Source organism: Dendrobates tinctorius, unplaced genomic scaffold (assembly GCF_039654945.1).
Source record: "Dendrobates tinctorius isolate UK_male_01 unplaced genomic scaffold, ASM3965494v1 ptg000029l, whole genome shotgun sequence".
Lineage (NCBI taxonomy): Eukaryota > Metazoa > Chordata > Amphibia > Anura > Dendrobatidae > Dendrobates > Dendrobates tinctorius.
In genome coordinates this window covers 40539350-40562973 of record NW_027361697.1, presented here as the reverse complement: position 1 = coordinate 40562973, position 23624 = coordinate 40539350, and the positions used below count along the sequence as shown (strand labels likewise).

The following is a 23624-nucleotide window of genomic DNA, read 5'->3' as shown; positions in this document are numbered from 1 at the left end:
CTAATCAGAAGCACATTAAGTAGAATGAGGTGTACTCTGGTTGGAATTCAACTGACACTGGAATGGAATGGCTGCCAGACTTGTAGAGAAGCTGATTTTTATAAAACTGTGCAGTGGTCTCTTAATTTTTGCCAGAGCTGTATATACACATACTTTTATCATTATTTTGTGATTTTTTTATTTATTTTTTAAAATTCACAAACTTTCCTTTTTTTTGATTTTTTACTTAGTCCCTCCATAGGATAGGACTTTCACTTTCTGCAGTCTGATCGCAGTTATAAGGTACTAGCTGAAGAGCCCGGCGCTGCCCGGGCATAGTAACTAACTACGGCTAGTTATAACTAGAGTTGAGCGACTTTGGTCGGATCGGGTTTCGTGAAACCCGAATGAAACAAAATAAGTTTCAGATGAAACTCGTCCGACTAGAGCAAAACAAACTCCGACTTTTTTTGCTCTAGTCGGACGAGTTTCATCTGAAACTTATTTTGTTTCATTCGGGTTTCACGAAACCCGATCCGACCAAAGTCGCTCAACTCTAGTTATAACAAATTATAATTAATATATATATATATATATATATATATATATATATATCTCTCTCTCTGAGTGTAGAGCCCCGCCCACTCTGCATAGCCACATTCACTATAATATCCCTCATCGTCCCTTCAGCCAGAGCTACCAGACTACTACCCCTAATATCCCACATTGTCCCGTCACCCAAAGCCACAGGACTACTACGCCTAATATCCCACATCATCCCGTCAGCCAGAGCCACCAGACAACTACCACTAATATCCCACATCATCCCGTCACAGCTGCCAGACTACTACCCCTAATATCCCACATTCATTTCTGTCATGTGCTCTGTGCTCCTTTCTGGGGGGCAGACAATGGCTGGGAGCTTATGTTCCCAGGGATGCTAGATTTCTCCCACCATGTCAGTGTCCGCTGAGGTGTTGTCAAGTGGGAAAACTTCCTCATAGCAACCAATCACAGCTCAGCTTCTTTTAACCAGCTATGGTGAAATGAGAGATGCTTAGTGATTGGTTGCAAGGAAAACTGTTGCTCATAGCAACCAATCACAGCTCAGCTTCTTTTGAACAGCTCTGGTGAAATGAAAGATGCTTCGTGATTGGTTGGTGACACACATACATACAGTTTTATATATATAGAGATAGTAATGCAGGAACACTGCTATACCTTATAACCTGTCAGTGCTGCAGAGACAAGTTAGTTATATCACGCACTGCGCATGATCTAACTAACTTCCTAGTGCCTGGTGACCCAGATGTTGTCTCTGATCCAAAGGCAGAGGTGCTTTCTTCCCTTTGCCCACTCCCTAAATGCAGCGATCGAGTTCGATCACAGCATTTAGAGGTTTAGGCTGAGTTCACACACAGCATTTTTTTAGCGGTTTTTACCGAGGTTTTCACTATAAAACCGCTATAAAACCGCTAAAAATAAGGTGCACAGTCATTTCTATGCATTTTGCACTTTTGGTGCACATTGATGCGTTTTTTACCGCGAAAAAAACGCATCGCGGTAAAAACCGCAGCATGCACATTAATTTTGCGTTTTTTTCCGCGGTTTAGGCTTCTCCCATGCTTTTAGAAACCGCTGCGGTAAAAAACGCATCAAAACCGCGCAAAAAACGCGCAAAAACCGCCGCGGAAAAATAGGTGCGGTTTCTGGGAAGGGATTCAGGTTTTTGTGCAGAAATTTTCTGCAACGTGTGCACTTACCCTAAAAGTACCAGGAGCGGGACTGCTCCTGGCACTGACAGATAGGTAACAGCTGACACCTGGAAGTGATCGCCAGCACATAGCCCCGTGTGCATACGATCACCACGATGTACATGTACTGCATTTGTCAGGAAGTCCTTGCTGATCAGGACGTACATATACTACAAATGTCAGGAAGGGGTTAAAAAAATAAATGAATTTAAAAAAAAAAAAAGTAAATGAAAGCGCTAAAACAAAAATTGTCTGCTTTATTAATATGGTTTAAAGATGAGGCGGTAAGATCGGGGCGGTAAGATAAAAGGAATTAACCAACTCATTCTTGTTTTTAACTGGTTTTGAGAGACAATGAGGAATTGTTGCAGACACAACACCATCATCATGGAAATTGGCATTGGAGATAATTAAGTATATACTTACTGTTGTCTTTATAAACCAAAAAGATGCAGGCTACAATTTTGAGCACCTCTGCGGCCACCACAGCCGTGGAAGACAAGTAGCGCGGCCCTTCCTCCTTCAGTGTTCGAGAGTAGCGCATTGTCAGGACCAGGCTGGTGGTCTGAAACACTAGGATCCCCAAGGAGATATACTTCAGGTGAGATGCCATTGTGGATTCTGGACACTTCTGCAAGTGAGAATAAAAAAGTTCACGTGAACTTGGAAGTCAAATTATAAAGGCCGTATGTTGCGAATCTGATAATGGCGAGTAATTTTTGAGTGCAATGACCGAATTCATTCGTATGTGAAAAGTGTCTTTTGAACTATTGAGTTGAAGACTCGGCGCCATTAGCCTTGCTCCTAATTATTAGCCAACTGCCAACCTAACCGGTTTGACTGTTCATCAGTTTGGATTGTGGAAGTGGCTATATTTAACAGGCGTTTTACACACTCATGTATACTAATGGGGTGGATGGAGTCTTAATCACATGAAAGCGAGAGCAATTATCAATCCAATCAGTAGATATTAAAATATTTGGCAAACGCACCTTCCCTTCAAAAGTTATGATCTGGGTTTTACAATTACCAGCGGTAGGTTTGCGCGGTACACTACAAATCTTGCTCTAGCAGGGACTGAGACAACAAACCCTTTTCATCTTCTGGTTCTGTTCAAGTATCAATATGATGGGTGAGCGTGCTCACAACAACTCAACAGCGTCACTGGCTCCTGCTACACTCAACGAGACTCGGCCACTAGTGATGAGCGAACGTGCATGGATAACGTTTTATACGAGCATGCTCGGGTGATATCCAAGCATCTGTGAGTGCTCGTACATGATTTGTTACGCAATCCCTATGTGTTGAGGCTGTCCAACATCCGCAAATCATACAGCTGGAGAGACTAAGGCTGGAGTCACACATAGCGACTTACCAGCGATCCCGACAACGATATCAACGTGTCAGGATCGCTGGAAAGTCGCTATGTGATCGCTGGTGAGCTGTCACACAGACCGCTTCACCAGCGATTAGCACAGCGACGCCGCGCGCGCGACATCGCTGTGTTTGTTAGCGCTGATGCCATGGATCCATGTAAAAAATAGAATTAAAATAAAAAATATAGTTATTCTCACCTTCCGACGTCCCGCGCAGCATTCCCGCCTCTCTCCACGCTCCGGTCCCAGTAATCCTTTGCGAGAATTACCGCGATGACGTCAGTTCTCGTGGGATCGCGAAGTCTCGCGGTCATTCTTGCAAAGGTTTACTGCGACCGGAGCGTGGAGAGAAGCGGGAATGCTGCGCGGGACGCCGGAAGGTGAGAATAACAACAATATTTTTTATTTTTTTTTATTATTTTACACCTGATCGATAGTCTCCCGCCTTTCACACGCAGCGATGCGTGCTGGCCAGCGGGAGATCAGCGACGAAAGAAATGTCCAGAGGTTTCTTGCAGCGATCAGCGATACCGGCAGGGGGGCCGGTCGCTGATCGCTGTCACACACAGCGATCTCGCTGGTGAGATCACTGTTGAGTCACAAAAGTTGTGACTCAGCAGCGATCTCGCTATGTGTGACTGGGCCTTAACATAATATACAAGCACGCCCAGATGCTCGGATAACACCAGAGCGTGCTTGGATAAGACGTTATGCGAGCATGTTCGCTCATCACTGATGAGCATTGTGGTCACTACCTGACGCCTGTGAATAGAAGTCACTTTACTGCTATTCAGTTGCCAGAGACACTGAGGAACGTGGACTATGGCAGAGCTTCCTGGAAATAATTTGGGTAATAAACTGGTGAACAAGGGAGTGTCTCTTGTTTTTCTTTGTTATGTTTTTTCAGGTAGCATTTTCAGGACTACTGCGGACCTGCATGTTTTTTGTTTGTTTGTTTTTTTTTCATTAAATTGGTGAACAAGGGATAGTGTGCGGGAGTGATTTTTTTTCTATGTTTTTATTTTTGATTACTGGGTTAGTAATGGGAGTGTCTGATAGTAATGGGGAAGTGTCTAACCCCAGGGTTTGATGGCAGCTGTGATTTTTGACAAATCCCTGCTGTCATTAACTGCAATTGCCACCACACCAGGGCAATCAGGAAGAGATGAGCAAAAAGCGCCAGAATTGGTGCCAGGCTGTGGGCTGGTGTTATTAGACTGGGAAAGGGACAATATCAATTGACCTTCCCAGCTTGATAATATCAGGACCAGCTGTCTGCTTTACTTTGGCTGGTTATCAAAAAATAAGGTGCACCCCATGTCGTTTTTCTTAATTTATTTGGCTACTCCATGTACAGTAAGCTACACACATAAGGTACTAATTATGCATCTTAGATATTTTTCTATCTACCCCATATCTATAGCTTTGCAAATCTAATCTAACATGCCAAAGAGACAAAAACGCAAGCGTTAAACGTGCAAGTGAGCAGAGTTGCAGGATTCATGGGGAAATTCAGCTGCATGAAAGCCTGAACAGACATAGATCATGGGAAGGTACCCTCATTGTTGCCAGAGCTACATTTTTACAATCAAGTCCATTCTCCATCACTAACATGTGTCCCAAAGTATGGTCCATTATCCCTGGTCAGTTTTTGGTTTTTTTTTTTCCCCCTAGAGTGTTAAATCGGCTCCTCAAAATAAGTTAAAAAAAAAAAAAAGCTAACCGTCTACGATGAAATCCTCAAGCCTGCCAACGCCCAGCACAGATCGGGGTGAGCACCCACGCCAGATGAGAACAAGAGGAGAAATGATCCAGCTCGAGACGGAGGCGGCTACAACTTTACGAAGCTTTATTGGACAACTTTAAAAATGTATAATGTTCTTCAAAAAATATGCATAGCAAACACCGGGTACACCAGTAGGGGGGGCCATCAACGCGTTTCAACTATGAAGTCTTACTCATGATCTGAGCAAGACTTCTTAGTTGAAACGCGTTGCTTGTCCCCACTGGTGTACCCAGTGTTTGCTGGGCATATTTTTTGAAGAACATTATACATTATTAAAGTTGTCCAATAAAGCTTCGCAAACTTGTAGCCGCCTCCGTCTCGAGCTGGATCATTTCTCCTCTTGTTCAGATCCTCAAAATATCACAAAATAAAGCTTTGGACATATTAGGATTCAAGTATAACTGTCTTTTCGGGAGAACTTGCAGCAGAATGTTTGGCTATAGCATCTTCCTCCTACCCATGGAATTGAATGAGCACCAACTAACATCTCAGCAATGGGAATATCTGTATTCACTGAAAATAGGTTTTAAGGCCCCTTTACATTTAGCGATGTACCAGCGATCCGACCAGCGATCCGACCCAGTCAGGATCGCTGGTGCATCGCTAAATGATCGCTAGTGAGCTGTCACACAGGCAGATCTCACAGCGATGCAGCAGTGACGCAGCGCACGATACTCACCTTTCACACACAGCGATCCTGACGTCCTCCCGCCTGCCTCCACGCGTCGCTCGTCGGCGCCAGCAGGAAGCGCCCGACGAGAAATGGAGCCGGACATTCTCGCGCGATCAGCGATGGACAGCGGGGGAGCCGGTCGCAGGTAAGTATCACACATAGCGATATCGCTATAACGTCACAAAATCGGTGACGTTATAGCGATATCGCTATGTGTAAAACCCTTTACTCGTGAACGGAGAGTGAAACATCAGTCCAGGAGGAGAAACAAGCAGATCTCTCTGATAATAAAAATTTCTCATCTTCTATTTTACTATGCATTAAAAAAATAATTGAATCATTCATTGCATTCACAGATTTCTGAATTCTCTGCAAACCTGGAGCAACTGTGTGAATGTCCTGAACATTAATTTTCACTTTGTTAAAAATTCACTTATCCCCCTTTAAGCAGTATTTAACACTGCAAAATTTTGGTCTCAAACTAAGAGACACTAAAGGGGGTTTTACACATAGCGATATCGCTAGCAATATCGCTAAAGCATCACCGATATGGTGACGCAGCAGCGATATCGCTATGTGTGATACTTAACTCCGACCGGCTCCCCCGCTGTCTGTCGCTGATTGCGCAGCTCCATTTCTCGTCGGGCGCTTCCTGCTGGCGTCGACGAGCGACGCGTGGACGCGGACGGGAGGACGCTAGGATCGCTGCATGTGAAAAGTAAGTAACGACCGCTGTATCGCTGTGAGATCTGCCTGTGTGGCAGCTCACTAGCGACCATTTAGCGATGCACCAGCGATCCTGACCGGGTCGTATCGTGGTCGGGATCGCTGGTGCATCGCTAAATGTAAAGGGGCCTTTAGTCGATCCTATTCCAAACTGATGTGTCCCAGCCCTTTTTGATACTTTTCTAACTTGAGCTCTTGTGTAGCAACCCCAAACAAACAAGTTTGGAAAACAGGTTTAAAACAGGTTGTCATGTCTCTTGGCAACACTGAAATATTACTGTACCTCCATGGCGATGGCTGTAATACATGGCCGGTGTTCGTGCACCATAACTGTATGAAGTCCACTTAAAAGTAGAGTCCGCTCCATACAGCAGGGCACTTGCTCCGTTGCATAGATGGCACCTGATAACTGATGCAGTCACATCAACATCCCATTGCAACCTGTTAAATGATGCTGTCAAGCGCGACAATGGCATTTAAATGGTGTCAATATGGTGGCTGTCACTTCTGATAACCATCAGTGAGATGTGATGAGGCACCCATCAGTTTCAATGACAGGTAGGGGCCTTCTGAAGGTTTCAGTGTTTGCCAGGTGAGATTGTCAATGAAGACACATATTTAGTATTGCATTGCATATAACTGCTCTGAAAATATAAAAATATTTATTACATACAATGAAGGCTGAAAAGATAATAAATGCCAGAATTAGGACAATTTTTGTTGGTCGACGCAATTTTCTCGCTCTAAAATGCAATAAGTTTTTTTTAATTTAATCGTATGAACATATATTTCAACATCATACAAGAATAAACAACGAACAATAAACAGTGATTGAAATGATCAAAGGAGCAACGTTAATCCGCCTCCACGTGGTGCACCCTGGGTAACGCTAAAGGACTAACACTCTCGACGACCAAACAATCAAACTACATCTAGATCTCTTGGCCAATATATTTTAGATCATATTAGATAATCAACAAAGGATCAAATTTGAAAATGTCTACAAATAATAATGGTACCATCACAAATGACACTCCTCAAATCAAAGACCTTGGACCTACTGTGAAAATCTGCCCACTCAATATTGAAGGTGTCAGCCGCTCAAAATGTGATCTCCTCCACAAGTTTCTCACTGATGACAAAATAAACTTTCTTGTTCTTCAGGAAACTCACGTTGAAAATGAAGATCAACTTCTAGCTCGTGGCGCCATTTCTGGTTTTGATTTAATTGGTGCTACATATGACCCGCGCTACGGTGTAGCTACCTATGTGAAATGTAATATTGAAAATGCAATACTTGAATCCACATCTGTTGAAAATGACATCCATGAAGCTGTGATTAAAGTTGGTGATATCACAATTGTTAACATTTACAAGCCTCCTGCAGTACAACGGCCCACAGAAGTTTTTCATGGCCATACACATCCTACCGTGCACATAGGAGATTTCAACAGTCACCACAAGCTCTGGCAATATGCTAGCAATGACGACAATGGTGAGCACTTGGTAAACTGGTCTGACGTGCACAACACATTCCTGGTTTTTGATGCAAAGGATTTTCCAACCTTCCAATCTGCAGCTTGGCAGAGAGGATACAACCGATTTATGTTTTATATCATGCAATAGAAACAACCTTTATCTACATCTCGGTGTGTTGTCAAACATTTTCCTCGTAGTCAGCATCATCCTGTCATCACCGTTGGAGTATCCATTCCTCTTGTAACTTCATACCCACGTCCGCGATGGAATTTTGTCAAAGCCAACTGGAAAACTTTTGCTGATCATCTTGATAAGTGGAAACCCCCAATCAGTAAAAACTATGAGCGGTTCTGTAATGTGGTTATCAAAGCTGCAAAGAAATCAATACCACGTGGCTTTCGTAAAGAATACATTCCAGGTTGGACTGTTGAATGTGAACAACTGTACAGATAATTCCTTGAGAGTGGAGATGGTGAAATCGGTGAGAAGTTGCTGAACAAACAATGCAGCACGTCGGGCCAAATGGATGGACACAGTTGAGAACTTGGACTTTAAAAAGGTCCAGTAGAAAAGCATGGCCTCTTAAGAAAACTAGAAGGAAGCCGTAAATCAAAACAGAAAATGAATGCTGTAACTTCAAACCAATTACAGCACATATTGTGAACACCTCAAGAGCCCCTAAAGACCGAGCTCATACTATAGAAGTTAAAAATAAGTTTAAAAGTTTAAGCTACTAAAATCATACTTTTACAACTTACATTGAAATTGCCCTTGCTGATACTAAAAGTAACAAATTTCGGGATGAATCCCATCAAATCGAGGAGCTTTCTTAAAAACTGTGGACCTTACGTGAAAAAAAATGGCTGGCAAAGTTCCTCTCAGATATCATGGAGAATGCTCAAGTCCCTAGTAAATTAAAACGCGCCAAGATCATTGCATTGTTAAAACCTGGGAAGCCTGAAGATAATCCATCAGCTATAGACTCATTGCATTATTGAGTTGCCTATATAAGCTCTTAGAACGCTTAATCTATAATAAGATCAATTCAAAGATTTTTGACTCAACACCCTTAAGGTACTGTCACACTTAGCGATGTACCAGCGATCCCGACCAGCGATATGACGCGGTCAGGATCGCTGGTACATCGCTAAGTGGTCGCTAGTGAGCTGCCACACAGGCAGATCTCACCAGCGACACCGCTGGGAACAGGGGTCGCTACTTACCTGTCACACTAGGCGATCCTGCGTCCTCCTTCCCGCGTCCACGCTCGTCTCTCCACACGAATCGCAGCAGGAAGCTGACGACGAGAAACAGTCCAGCCTGTTCTCGCGCGATCAGCAATAACCAGCGGGGGACCGGGTTGTAAGTATCACACACAGCGATATCGCTAGCAATATCACTATAATGTCACTAGTTATAGCGATATTGCTAGCGATATCGCTTAGTGTGACAGGCCCTTTAGAGCAAGCCGGCTTTAGACCTGCTCGAAACTGCAGTGACCAAGTTTTAGCCTTGGCAACTCTCATTGCGGCTGAATTTCAAAAGAACAAGAAGGTTTCAGTGGCGTTCATTGATCTTTCTGCTGCATATGACACTGTGTGGAGGGAAGGACTTCTATACTAGTTTCCGAAGAGGATTCCATGTAAGAAAATGATGTACCTCTTGAATAATATGATTGCAAATCCAACCTTTCAACTTATCATGGGTGATTCAACCAGTTGTAAGAAAACCTTAAACAATGGTTTGGCCCAGGGATCAGTGCTGGCACCTCTCTTGTTTTCTTTGTACCTAGCTGACCTTCCAGATACAGTATCACAGAAATTTGGATACGCCGATGACTGGGCACTTGCTACAGTGAGCAAAACAATGGTGGAAGCAGAGGAAGATATAACAGAAGATCTTAGTGTAATGGGAAAGTATTTTCGACAATGGAGGCTAAAGCCCATCCATCAAAAACAGAAGTATGCTGCTTTCCTTTACACAATGCAAGTGCTAAGACTGAACTCAAAGTACGTTTTCAAGGTCAACTTGTCAAACATAATTTCAATCCTAAGTATTTAGGCGTAATCCTTGACAGAACCCCAACCTTCAAATCTCACTTGGATAAGACAGCACAGAAACTGAAAGCACAGAATAATATTATTCAGAAACTCTGTGGATCCTCTTGGGGTTCTTCAACAACTGTCTTGAGAAAGTCTACCCTTGCCTTGGTGTACTCTGTCGCAGAATATTGTGCTCCAGTATGGTTGAATAGTTGTCATGTGAATGCAATCGACACCCAGCTGAACAATTCTCTGAGCATAATATCTGGTGCCATCAGACCTACACCCGTCCACTGGTTACCTGTCTTGAGCCATATAGCACCTGCAAACCTGAGAAGACAAAAGCTCCTACTTAAAGAATACACTAAAGTACTGAATAATGAAAATCTCCCAATACATCAAAATATCCAAGATGTTCAAATACAGCAACTGAAATCAAGATGCCCACCCATCCGAACCACAATTACCTTCTATGAACATGATTTCAATTTAGAAGAGAAATGGCGAGAACTTAGGGTCAGTGCAGTAGATGGTGAGCTTCAAATGTTTCCTCACTTACAAAATCCACCACCAGGCTTCAATCTACCAAGGAAAACCTGGGTTACTCTGAATCGTATCAGAACAAACTTTGGTGTCTGTGCAGATCTTATGTATAAGGGGCGAAAATTTGACTCTCCTGTCTGTGACTGTGGAGACGATCGTCAAACAGTTCAGCACAGTTCCCCTCAGATCTTATACTGTGACAAGAATGATTTCTACACTGGAAAGGACAATGTTATTGCATATATAGAATAAATAAGTGATTCAAGGGGTCTGTAATGAATAAGAAGGTCAGCTCTATGCTCAAAAATAAAATCATATCGTACTTAAAGAGAGGGTAGCATGTAAAAGAGCCTGGCTGTGCCAGGACTGTCAGGTATGTCTTATCCTTGAAGCATTGCAGCTTTTCAGAACAAATTTTCTAAAAGCCGGAGAAGAACTAATGGGAGAGACCCGCCTAGTCCGATGCAGTCTGGGGCTGGCTTCTCCCAACGCCGCTCAAGTTACACATTGAACTTAAATAAATGTCACACACTACCCTCAGGATCATTGTCCAGTGGCCAAGTTGTTAGTCTGTGACTGACGGACCAGAGCCGTTAGCTGGAATCCTCCACATCTCTTCCAATTAGTAGGCCTGGCGTGATGTATCGTGTGCCGATGACGTCTCGCTGGGCCTACGAAATCAGGAGTTTCCTTAGAAGGTGGTTCACAAAGCCCTTGTCTTGGGCATGCGCAGTTAGCGTTGCCCGTCCACTGACATCACATGATGTCTTCCTCATCGCGCCTGCGTGGACGCGAGGCCCGAAATCCCACCCCGCAGTGTGAATAAATCAGAAGAGACTGCAGGGCGGGATCTCAGGCCACGCATCCATGATAAGGAAGACATCATGTGATGGTCAGTGGACGGACAGCGCTAACCGCGCATGCCCAAGAAAAAAAAAATAACAGCGCAGGCGCCAGGAAAATAAATGAACACTGCGGGGGCGGCACCAAGAGGAAAGGACTGATGGATGTGAGGCGTCTGTGTCCGGGGGGAAAGACCTGCCCACGGACAAACTTCAAGTATGACTGACAAATTTTTAAAACGCTTCTTTCTGCGGTGGATGGGACGCCAAATAAAAGAGCCACCTTGACAGAATGCAGCATTAGTGCTGGACAAGGTGGCTCTTTTAGTTAAAAACGCCTGGAGGGGGTGACAGGTTCCCTTTAAATGCTGTGCAAATGTTTGATAATTTATTTAAAATAAAGGACTTTATTCTGGGTGTCTATTTACAATTTGTATACGGGCTTAGTAATGGGGGTGTCTTATAGATGCCTCTCCATTACTAACCCCTGGGCTTCATGTCAGCTGCCAATAAGAGGCTGACATGAACTCCCCCCAACTATTATCCCACTTGCCATCGCATCAGGGCAGGTGGGAAAAGGGAGGCAAAGCGCCAGATTTGGTGCATCTAACTGATGCGCCATTTCTGGGGCGGCTGAGAGCTGATGTTTTTAGTCAGAGAGGGGGCCAATAACCATGGCCCTTTCCTAGGCAATTAACACCAGCCTGCAGCTGTCTGTATATCCTTTGCTGTGTACAGTTTATAGCAGGACCCTATATCGATTTTTTTCTGGGGTCCCTCTGTAAACTAGCCAGTAAAGGCTAAGCAAACAGCTGTGAGCTGATAATAGCCTGGGATCCTTTATGGCTACTGGCTCCTTCTCAGAATATTAACATCAGCTGGTTATGAAAATTACACAGAAGCCCACAACATTTTTTTTTCAAATAAATAAATGTCAGCTTGGGAGCCCGTCGATATGAATTGGAATAACCCGTGTGTCAGCAGGTATTTAGGTGCGCGCCGAGTTCTGCCAGTTGGGGTATGTGCCCACGATCAGGAATAGAAGCGTTTGACACAGCTCACTTGCGCTGTGTACAAAAAACTGTTGTGCTCTACGATACAAGCACAGTGGATGGGATTTATAGAAATCCCATGGCCACAATGCTATTTGACACTGTGTAAACTCACCAGGTGAGGGTTTATGAGCTGCAGCAGGTCAATTTCTGTTGCAGAGACGCTAGTTTCTGCAACAGAAATTTCCACAACAGAATGTATTGGATGCGGTAAATCTGCTTAGAGCAACGAACACATGCAGATTTAACTTCGTATTTGAACGCAGCGAAAATACGCTATGTCCAAAGCACTGCCATTTATGGATCACGGGCATGTACCCTTGCTGTTTGGTTACAGTCTATGTAGGTTCTGTGAACGCTCCTACATAGGTTGATGACAACGTGGGACATCGCTTTACCGTCAGACCTGGGGTGATTATATTTGGTTTAGCCTTATCAGCTAAAGCTGTAATAAAAAAAGCTATTGAAATACTGTATAAATGGTTCTAATTAAGGTTGGTAAACACCAACACGAGGTTTCTGGAATTCCCCATTGGCACCATAAGTAGTATATTGGTCCTGTTCATGGTGGGTTGTGAGGAGGGCAACAATCCCTGAGAGAATATTAGCTGTTTTATACGGACGGGACCTGCAGAGAAGTACCAGTAATCTGAATCTCTGCAGGTGCCCGGCTCTATTATTTTAATTGGTCACTGTTACAGCAACTGCATAAATCAATAATACATGCCTCTTTATTTGCTTAGAAGACATTTCTTCCCATCCCTCCGCTTTGTGAACATCCCGACACAGCTAAAATCCATCTTGTTCAAGACAAGACCTACTGCCAAGCTCATAGGGATCAGGCTACAGCTGGCTACTGAAGTCTATGGTGGAGAGGATACCAGGGCTGTGGAGTCGGTAAGCCAAACCTCCAACTCCTCAATTTCCAAGACACCAACATCACCCAAAATGGGCTCCGACTCCACAGCCCTGGAGGATACATCAGGGTGAAAAGCATAGGCAGAGAGACTGGGCTGCTGCTTTCTAGTAAGTGTTTCATCTCATCCTAGAGCTGAATTTTCTGCTTCTTCTGAACATATGCTACTTAGATATGAGTGATTCCTGCTCTCCTGTGTCTGTGTACTATAGGCAGAAGGCATAGCATAAAGAACACTAGAGCACCTGACTTAACATATGCTCGTGGATGGGAGAGATGAATGTCGGACAAATAAATGGCCGAGGCATTGGACAACCGTTTAATGTGCATAGCTGGCTTAAAGGGGTTGTCCAGTCTAAAGTGATAAGTCCACAGTCACTATCTGACTGCAGACTTGTGAATCCTCACATCGTGCACTGAGGATTTTCCAGTACTGGGAGCAGGTGGTCATGTGATATGCCACATTCCTACTAGACTGTTTCTGGCCTCGCACAAAACACTTGCACTGATAAGGCTGAGTCTGTCTAGTTGGAATGTGGCAGGGAATATGAAAATTGCATATATTCAGTCAGATGACTGCCTGCTAGTGGCACCGTAGAATTCACAGAGTGACAGCAGACTTAGAGCTTTAGACCAGGCAAGCGATTTAAGGAACTTCTACATTGTACTTCTGTAAAAGTGTTAATCCCATCTCCAATTTCTATGGTGTATTATTATTATTATTATTTATTGTTATAGCGCCATTTATTCCATGGCGCTTTACATGTAAGGAGGGGTATACATAGTAAAAACAAGTACAATAATGTTAAACAATACAAGTCATAACTGGTACAGGAGGAGAGAGGACCCTGCCCGCGAAGGCTCACAATCTACAAGGGATGGGTGAGAATACAGTAGGCGAGGGTAGAGCTGGTCATGCAGCGGTTTGGTCGATCGGCGGTTACTGCAGGTTATAGGCTTGTCGGAAGAGGTGGGTCTTCAGGGTCTTTTTGAAGGTTTCGATGGTAGGTGAGAGTCTGATATGTTGTGGTAGACTTCCAGAGTAGGGGTGATGCGCGAGAGAAATCTTGTATGCGATTGTGGGAAGAGGAGATAAGAGGGGAGTAGAGAAGGAGATCTTGTGAGGATCGGAGGTTGCGTGCAGGAAAGTACCGGGAGACGAGGTCACAGATGTATGGAGGAGACAGGTTGTGGATGGCTTTGTATGTCATGGTTAGGGTTTTGTACTGGAGTCTCTGGGCAATGGGGAGCCAGTGAAGGGATTGACAGAGGGGAGAATCTGGGGAATAGCGGGGGGACAGGTGGATTAGTCGGGCAGCAGAGTTTAGAATAGATTGGAGGGGTGCGAGAGTGTTCGAGGGGAGGCCACAGAGCAGGAGGTTGCAGTAGTCAAGGCGAGAGATGATGAGGGAATGGACTAGGGTTTTTGCAGATTTTTGGTTGAGGAATGAACTGATTCGTGAAATATTTTTGAGTTAAAGTCGGCAGGAAGTAGAAAGGGCTTGGATATGTGGTTTGAAGGAGAGATCAGCGTCAAGGATTACCCCGAGGCAGCGAGCTTGTGGGACTGGGGAGAGTGGGCAGCCATTTACTGTAATGGATAGGTTCATTGGGGGGGGGGGGGTGTCACGTGAGATGGGGGAAAGATGATGAATTCTGTTTTGTCCATGTTAAGTTTCAGAAATCTAGCAGAGAAGAAGGATGAAATAGTGGAGAGACATTGAGGGATTCTGGTTAGTAGGGAGGTGATATCAAGTCCAGAGATGTAGATCTGTGTGTCAGCAACATAAAGATGATACTGAAAGCCATGAGATTCTATGAGCTGTCCCAGGCCAAAGGTGTAAATGGAGAAGAGCAGGGGTCCTAGGACTGAACCTTCTGGGACTCCGACAGATAGGGGGCGAGGTGAGGTGGTGTGTGAGTGGGAGACGCTGAATGTCCGGTCTGTTGGGTATGATGAGATCCAGGATAGGGCCAAGTCTGTGATGCCAAGGGATGAGAGGGTCTGTAATAATAGGGAATGGTCCACTGTGTCAAAGGCAGCCGACAGGTCCAGGAGGAGGACAGAGTAGTGTCGCTTGTTCTTGGCGGTTAAGAGGTCATTGTTGACCTTAGTAAGGGCAGTTTCAGTGGAGTGGTGTGACCGGAAGCCAGATTGTAAGCGGTCGAAGAGGGAGCAAGAAGAGAGATGGGAGGACAGTTCAAGGTAGACGTGTTGTTCCAGTAGCTTGGAGGCATAGGGGAGAAGTGATATAGGGCGATAGCTAGATACAGAGGATGGGTCAAGAGAGGGCTTTTTGAGGATAGGTGTGATGGAGGCATGTTTAAAGCTTGAGGGGAAAACACCAGTTGTTAGTGATAGGTTGAAGAGATGGGTTAGGGTTGGGATGAAGACTGTGGTGAGGTTTGGGATGAAGTGGGATGGGATCGGGTTAAGTGCACAGGTGGCGAGATGTGATCTTGAGAGTAGAGTGGAGAGTCGATCTTCTGTATCCACATATAAGAGGAGCCGTAAATCCCAGAGGGTTGGACAACATTGAGAATAGGGCCCACCCTTCCTCCCCCCCCCCTTTTTCCCCGTTCCCCCCTTCCCACTCCCCTCCTTTCTTATTTGTATTTAAATGTTCAATAAAAATTATTGGAAAAGAAGAGAACAGGGCCCAAAACTGTCAATGGAGAAGTTGTAACATATTCTCTACTCCCTTTGTTGATTTGTATACGAGCTACGAAAGTTAGTTTATTTGCTCTTCAATTCTTAGACCTACCATGCAAATGAGTGGAGAGAGCAGGTTATGTGCAGCCACCTCTCCAGTCCAGGCAGCATATATAATGGGGCCCTATTTACTAAAAAACATGGTGATCCCAGAGAACATCCCATAAATGCCCAAGATGGGTCAAGCCCTCTAAGATACCAGTTGATATGACATCATGCTAGGCATTTCTGATCCATTAATACTACGAACAGCTATGACATTTTGGCAGCACAATTTGTGTTTTTTCTTGTCCCCTGACAAACTTGGGAAGTGACTAGAAAAATTATCTTGGTCTTAAGGCCGGGGTCACGCTTGCGAGTGTGATGCGAGAAACTTGCGCGAGTCTCTCGCATCAAATACCCGGCACTGTCACCAGCACTCGGGACCTTAGTGTGGAGCTGCATCTATGCATCCGGTCCCGAGTGCCGGCGGCGGTGCCGGGTACTGATGCGCAAGTTTCTCGCATCACACTCGCAAGTGTGACCCCAGCCTTAAGGAGATTCACGTTGTCAAATATATTAAGTCTGGTAGGAAGTAACGCTTGTCCATCAGAACGGTGACTAGCGTCCACATTTTTTAAGAGACACGTGGCATTCAATAAAATTGGCACAAATCTCCAAAAATCACTTGTTTTCCTGGCAACATCTTAATTACATTCCTTTTCTTGTTTTCCCCAGAAACTATATCAGCTCCGTAACGAGGTTTGCTCAGCTACAATGTAATTTTTCCTCTATAAGCATGTTGTATTTGCAGACTTAATCACTTCATGTTTGCTCAGTAATTAACTAGAAATTTACCTCTGCTATAAGACAGGTTAGTAAACGACATGGCTAATGCTATTCACACAAACACCATTTAGTATATTTATGCTGCTTATTATACAGAACTAGAAATAGGCCCGATGCCATCGCATCGGGAGTGCGGTGAAATTATCTTGTTACTGCGCATGCGCGGGAATAGCGGAGACGTGTATGTCACTTGCACAGGCGCAGTTCGTGGCCTTGCGGCCATGAACTGTGCGAGTGACACTGCCGCGGTGCCTTATGGGATTTGGGGACAGCGGCCGGAAGTATCAAACTGGCGATTATATAGATAGATGCCATAGCCTATAGACATGGCTTAGTAAAACAGTGAAATGGATAAATCAGAATTACACGGATTAGTCCTTTTTATTAAAAGCTGGGATATTGATAAGGCACTATGGTTAAAAGGGGTTGTCCAATTCAATCACCCCCATCTCAACAGAGGACGTTGTCCTACATCAAGACCCCCCGTGTATGGAGCTGGCTAAAAAGCTGAATCCATCACACTGGATGGCGGCTGTGTTACACAGTTGGCATCTGCCTGTAACAGCAGTAGTCAGAGCTCGCTCTGATCACTTCCATTTCATCATTTAAGAAAAAAAAATTTGCCAAAGTTATTTTTTTTTTCAAATAAGAGGAAAAAAAAAAAAAAAAAATAGACTTACCTCCCCCCCTTTTTCAAACTAAAACAAAGAAATGTAAAAAATGAAGGCACTTGGTATCATTGCGTCTGTAAAAATCCAATTAAAAGTCACAATTAACTCCTATGGTAAACCTTGTAAAAAGAAGTTTAAAAACACCAGAATTGTGTTTTGTTTTTTTTTGGGGTTTTTTTTTGGGGGGGGGGACTGCCACACCTCCATCAGAAAATTCATTACTAAGGCTAGTTTTACACTATCGTATGGAGGAGCTGCGGAGGGATGAGGACTTCCTCCGTGACGCTCCGCCCACTGCTGCACCTCCTCCGTTCGGCTCCGCCTACGTCGGCATGCGGACCCTATCTTTAGCATTGGGTACGCAGGCCATGTCGATATATGCGGATTCCTCCGCATGCGTCGTTTTGACGGTGCGGCGACCTGCACCACGCATCGTGTTAGATGTTGTTGCGGTCTCCGCACCGTCAAAACGACGCATGCGGAGGAATCCGCATATATCGACATGGCCTGCGTACCCAGTGCTAAAGATAGGGTATGCAGGCCGCACGCCGAAGTAGGTGGAGCTGAATGGAGGAGGTGTGGCAGTGGGCGGAGTTTCACGGAGGAAGTCCGCATCCCTCCGCAGCTCCTCCATACGCTAGTGTGGACTACAAGTTGGCATTAATAAAAACATCAGCTCACAACGTAAAAAATACAGTGGGGCAAAAAAGTATTTAGTCAGTCAGCAATAGTGCAAGTTCCACCACTTAAAAAGATGAGAGGCGTCTGTAATTTACATCATAGGTAGACCTCAACTATGGGAGACAAACTGAGAAAAAAAAATCCAGAAAATCACATTGTCTGTTTTTTTTTCATTTTATTTGCATATTATGGTGGAAAATAAGTATTTGGTCAGAAACAAGCAATCAAGATTTCTGGCCCTCACAGACCTGTAACTTCTTCTTTAAGAGTCTCCTCTTTCCTCCACTCATTACCTGTAGTAATGGCACCTGTTTAAACTTATCAGTATAAAAAGACACCTGTGCACACCCTCAAACAGTCTGACTCCAAACTCCACTATGGTAAAGACCAAAGAGCTGTCAAAGGACACCAGAAACAAAATTGTAGCCCTGCACCAGGCTGGGAAGACTGAATCTGCAATAGCCAACCAGCTTGGAGTGAAGAAATCAACTGTGGGAGCAATAATTAGAAAATGGAAGACATACAAGACCACTGATAATCTCCCTCGATCTGGTGCTCCACGCAAAATCCCACCCCGTGGGGTCAGAATGATCACAAGAACGGTGAGCAAAAATCCCAGAACCACGCGGGGGGACCTAGTGAATGAACTGCAGAGAGCTGGGACCAATGTAACAAGGCCTACCATAAGTAACACACTACGCCACCATGGACTCAGATCCTGCAGTGCCAGATGTGTCCCACTGCTTAAGCCTGTACATGTCCGGGCCCGTCTGAAGTTTGCTAGAGAGCATTTGGATGATCCAGAGGAGTTTTGGGAGAATGTCCTATGGTCTGATGAAACCAAACTGGAACTGTTTGGTAGAAACACAACTTGTGTTTGGAGGAAAAAGAATACTGAGTTGCATCCACCAAACACCATACCTACTGTAAAGCATGGTGGTGGAAACATCATGCTTTGGGGCTGTTTCTCTGCAAAGGGGCCAGGACGACTGATCCGGGTACATGAAAGAATGAATGGGGCCATGTATCGTGAGATTTTGAGTGCAAACCTCCTTCCATCAGCAAGGGCATTGAAGATGAAACGTGGCTGGGTCTTTCAACATGACAATGATCCAAAGCACACCGCCAGGGCAATGAAGAAGTGGCTTCGTAAGAAGCATTTCAAGGTCCTGGAGTGGCCTAGCCAGTCTCCAGATCTCAACCCTATAAAAAACCTTTGGAGGGAGTTGAAAGTCCGTGTTGCCAAGCGAAAAGCCAAAAACATCACTGCTGTAGAGGAGATCTGCATGGAGGAATGGGCCAACATACCAACAACAGTGTGTGGCAACCTTGTGAAGACTTACAGAAAACGTTTGACCTCTGTCATTGCCAACAAAGGATATATCACAAAGTATTGAGATGAAATTTTGTTTCTGACTACATACTTATTTTCCACCATAATATGCAAATAAAATGAAAAAGAAACAGACAATGTGATTTTCTGGATTTTTTTTTCTCAGTTTGTCTCCCATAGTTGAGGTCTACCTATGATGTAAATTACAGACGCCTCTCATCTTTTTAAGTGGTGGAACTTGCACTATTGCTGACTGACTAAATACTTTTTTGCCCCACTGTAAGTCATCCTACAGCTCCACCGACAGAATAAATCAAAAAGTTACAGGTCATAATGGTGACTTTTTTCCCCCGAAATCATTTTCTGAATTTTGCTCACAACTTAAAAAGAGTACCCATCACCAATATGGGGCCGTCCTTCTGCATGCCCCAGATTGGCGACAGCTACTCTTAACCCCTTCACCCCCAGGTAATTTTCCGTTCCACCCCTCCTCCCCTTCTTCCAGGAGCCATAACATTATTTTTCTGTCGATATAGCTGCATGAGGGCTTTTTTTTTTATGGGATAACTTGTACTTTTGAATGACATCATACATTTTATCATGTGCTACACTGGAAAGTGGGAAAAAAATTCCAAGTGTGTTGAAATCGCAAAAAAAAAAAAAAAAATTGGGGGGGGGGGGGGGGGGGGGTGGTCTTTTATCCACCACGTTCACTATTAGGTGAAACTGATCAGGCAGTATGATTCTCCAGGTAAGAACCAGTACACAGATATCAAACTGTAAGTGGTGGAAAAATTTTTTTTTTTTTTTTTTTACAAAATTTGTAAAGGTTTATGTTAAGAAAAACAAAACAAAAAAACCCACAAATTTCGCTTGTGTCATCATTTTCCGAGACCCATAATGTTTTCATCTTTCAAGATCTAGTGCTGTGTGAGGACTTATTTTTCTGCGCTCTATGGATTCCAATTTGGGGTAGATACAATGTTTTGTGGTGGCCAAAACTCACCGCCCCCAATACTGGCATTTTGATTTTTATTCCTCTTGTTACGCCATACTTCAAAAGTTGTGAGGGGGTTAAGGGAAACTGTCAACAGGTGGTTTTTGCTATCCCATCTGAGAGCAGCAAGATGCAGACACGGATTCCAGTGATGTGTCAAATACTGGGCTGCTTCATGTAGTTTTGATAAAAGCACAGATTTATCCAGGCTTACGTGGAGCTCAGCCTTCACAGAACTGGTAGATCTGCCGCAGAGAAAACTGATTTTTTTTTTTTTAATAAAAATGTACCAGACTAGTGAGTGACACATTATTAACCCACACTGGAAAATCAAGACTTCTATTCAAGATAACTATGCAGTATATAGCTTAAACTTGGGGTACCAAACAACCACAGCATAAACCAATAATCACCTCACCAAAAAAGTTAACGTTAAATACCAAGCAAACAATATGCAAAATATCAAAATTGTATCCATTAACAATAATACACAAATACTAAAGAAAAACATTTTAAAAAACACCCATATAAAAAGCGCAGGCAGTCAAAAATAAACAAATGTTATGACAAGTACAAATCCATCAGAATGATGGGAGTATTGGGAAATACAGTAGCAATTATACTGACCTACATTTTATATGGACATTGAACAACAGAAATGGTCCCTAAACACTAAAGTACAAAAGAATTGTATAACCTGCCAGAATGATAAGGTAAATAAAGGTAGATAAGGTAAAAAAAAAAAAAAACCTTGGAGAGGTGAAAGACCCCCTGTAGTAGAACTCACAATAGATAGATTCAATGCAGACCAAGCCTATACCCCCCACCATAACAGATAAAGACCACCCTGCTCACACAGCTTAGATATCTACTGTATGCCATCAGGTATTTGTATTCCAATGTGAACACGTATTACAAATACAAGACAGAATAGACCTCAGAGCTGTGATTTATCCAATCCTCTGATGGATCGTCAAGATTACTAAGGGAGGGGGAAATGCATCAGGACCTGCTAAATAGGTAATATGTTAGCTCTAGGCAAACATAAGGGCAAGTGTGTGTGTGTTAAATAGGAAAGGAATCAGACTTTGGCTATATTCAATAGACGACAGCCAAGCACCATACACAAGTTTACACATCAACTATACCCCCTGCATGATAGCGGCTAAACTGGGATTACTTATATCTTCCTGCATTCAATAGTACAGGGGTTACCAGGTCAAACGTGGCTCATCTTTGCCCTTATTTCATTCCTACTGATTCCGCGTAATCTGTTAATTTTTTCAGCCCAACTTACAGTTCCAGAGATATGTGTCTTTATTTAGCGCCAATTTTTATGTCAAGGGAGGGGTGTGATCCAATAGGATTCTTCCAGGGGCAGGTTTTTAAGCTGTTCTGAGTCTTTACTCTGTGAGGGAAGCCCCTTGGATCATAAGGCTCTGTGCACACTGTGCGGTTTCTACTGCGGATCCGCAGCGGATTTGCCGCTGTGAATCTGCAGCAGAACTGCAGGTGATGTACAGTACCATTATAGCCTATGTAAAAAAAAAACAAAAAAAACCCGCTGTGCATATGCTGCAGATTTTTCCGCGCAGTTTTTGTGCGGAAAAAAAAGCAGCATGTCATTTTTGTGCGGGTTTGCTGCAGTTTTTCACCTGCTCCATTCTACAAATCCGCAGGTGGAAAACCGCACAAAAACGGCAGTAAAACCGCAAAAAAAAAAGAGGAAGAAATCCGCAGGAAAGATGCAGGTCATTTGATTTAGTAAAATCCGAGAGAGGATCCGCACCGTGTGCACATAGCCTAAAGCTTCACAGCAGGGCTGGAGTGGTGCTTTTAATCTAAGTCCCCTGCCCATACCCTCATGCTTACTCGCCATAGCCTTCACCTTCCATCGCTCTAGTCGATCTCAAGCTGGTCGTGACCTGCCGGCTTCCCCAGTGGTTGGTGGAGTGAGCCAGTGTCTGTGAGGTCAGTCAGAAGTTGTGGTCATAAAGATGGCATCGATGGAAGGTGAAGATGGCGTCAGGCAAGTATAAGACTATGGGTTAGAGTCCATGGAATAAAAGCACCACTCCAGCGCTAATATATATATATATATATATATATATATAGGAATTGAGGGTAAACTGATTAAATTTGCTGATGACACAAAGCTAGGAGGGATAGCTAATACTAGAGAAGAGAGAGAGAGGATTCAAAAAGATTTAAATAAACTGGAGAAGTGGGCAGCAACTAACAGAATGGTTTTTAACAGGGAGAAATCCTGCTTTGAGCAGGGGGTTGGACCAGATGGCCCAGGAGGTCCCTTCCAACTCTACGATTCTATGAATATATATATATATATACATACACACACACATACATATATAAAAAAAAGAAAAAGTCCCCCCCAAAAATGCTGGAGTTAAGCCCCATATCTCTGGAAACACATGGCAGAATAAACCAACTAGTTTTGACTTGGAGGCGGATCCTCTAAATTTCAGCTTATACTTTCCATGATGTGTAATGTGTCGTACGATATAAAATACCTACTGCGCAAAATTGACTCAAGTCAATGACCTATAAGCGGGTGATACGACCGAGAACCGAGAAAGGTATTGCATATTCGGCAGAGCTACTCTACTACCAAACAATTTTGGAGCAAAACTTAAAAACTCCACAGAGATTATTAACCTCCACTCGGGAATCTTCAATAATACCGCTTAATCAGAACATTATATTTGAATAAAAAAAAAAAAAATTGTTTCTTATATCTTAAAAGCTACAACCTAAGCGTTAAAAAAGATACGGACGCACCCGCAATCTTAGACTAGAGAAAATATGATAGGGTGTCTGAAAATTCCACTATGCATACTTTTTTTTTTTTTTAAAAGGCTAGATCAGAGAACACAACTACAATCACGTATCACATCTGTGACAACGGGCCATGCTGTCAAAACTCAAAAGCAAGAGAACCTTTACTTCAGTCCCAAAACAATACAAACCGATCTCTGAAAAAACTTAATAAAACCTGACACATGCGCTTCTTTTATGTTGTATAAAAATAAATAACTTTCAGGTTATCACATCGCTGTTTATCCATAGATGTGCAGTTTTGGGACAACAAGGCCTGTTCTTCAGCACAAACATTCTTCACATTTTGATATATGCTATTCATTTGTTACATCTCAAAAAAAACATTTTCAGCAAAAAAGTAAATAAACAAGCAGCAGTAAAGTGGAGAAAAACAC

The 23624-nt window shown here is 43.6% G+C and overlaps 1 protein-coding gene across 4 annotated transcripts in view; it reads right to left on the bottom strand.

Moving 5' to 3' along the window:
• Positions 1 to 23624, bottom strand: part of SLC35A3 (solute carrier family 35 member A3) — a 69510-nt gene that overhangs the window by 27598 nt on the left and 18288 nt on the right. For all 4 annotated transcript variants that reach the window (XM_073571635.1, XM_073571636.1, XM_073571637.1 and 1 more), the window contains exon 2: positions 2160 to 2364. In XM_073571635.1, the coding sequence (XP_073427736.1) occupies positions 2160 to 2364 (205 nt within the window). The remainder of the gene's footprint in view (positions 1 to 2159; positions 2365 to 23624) is intronic.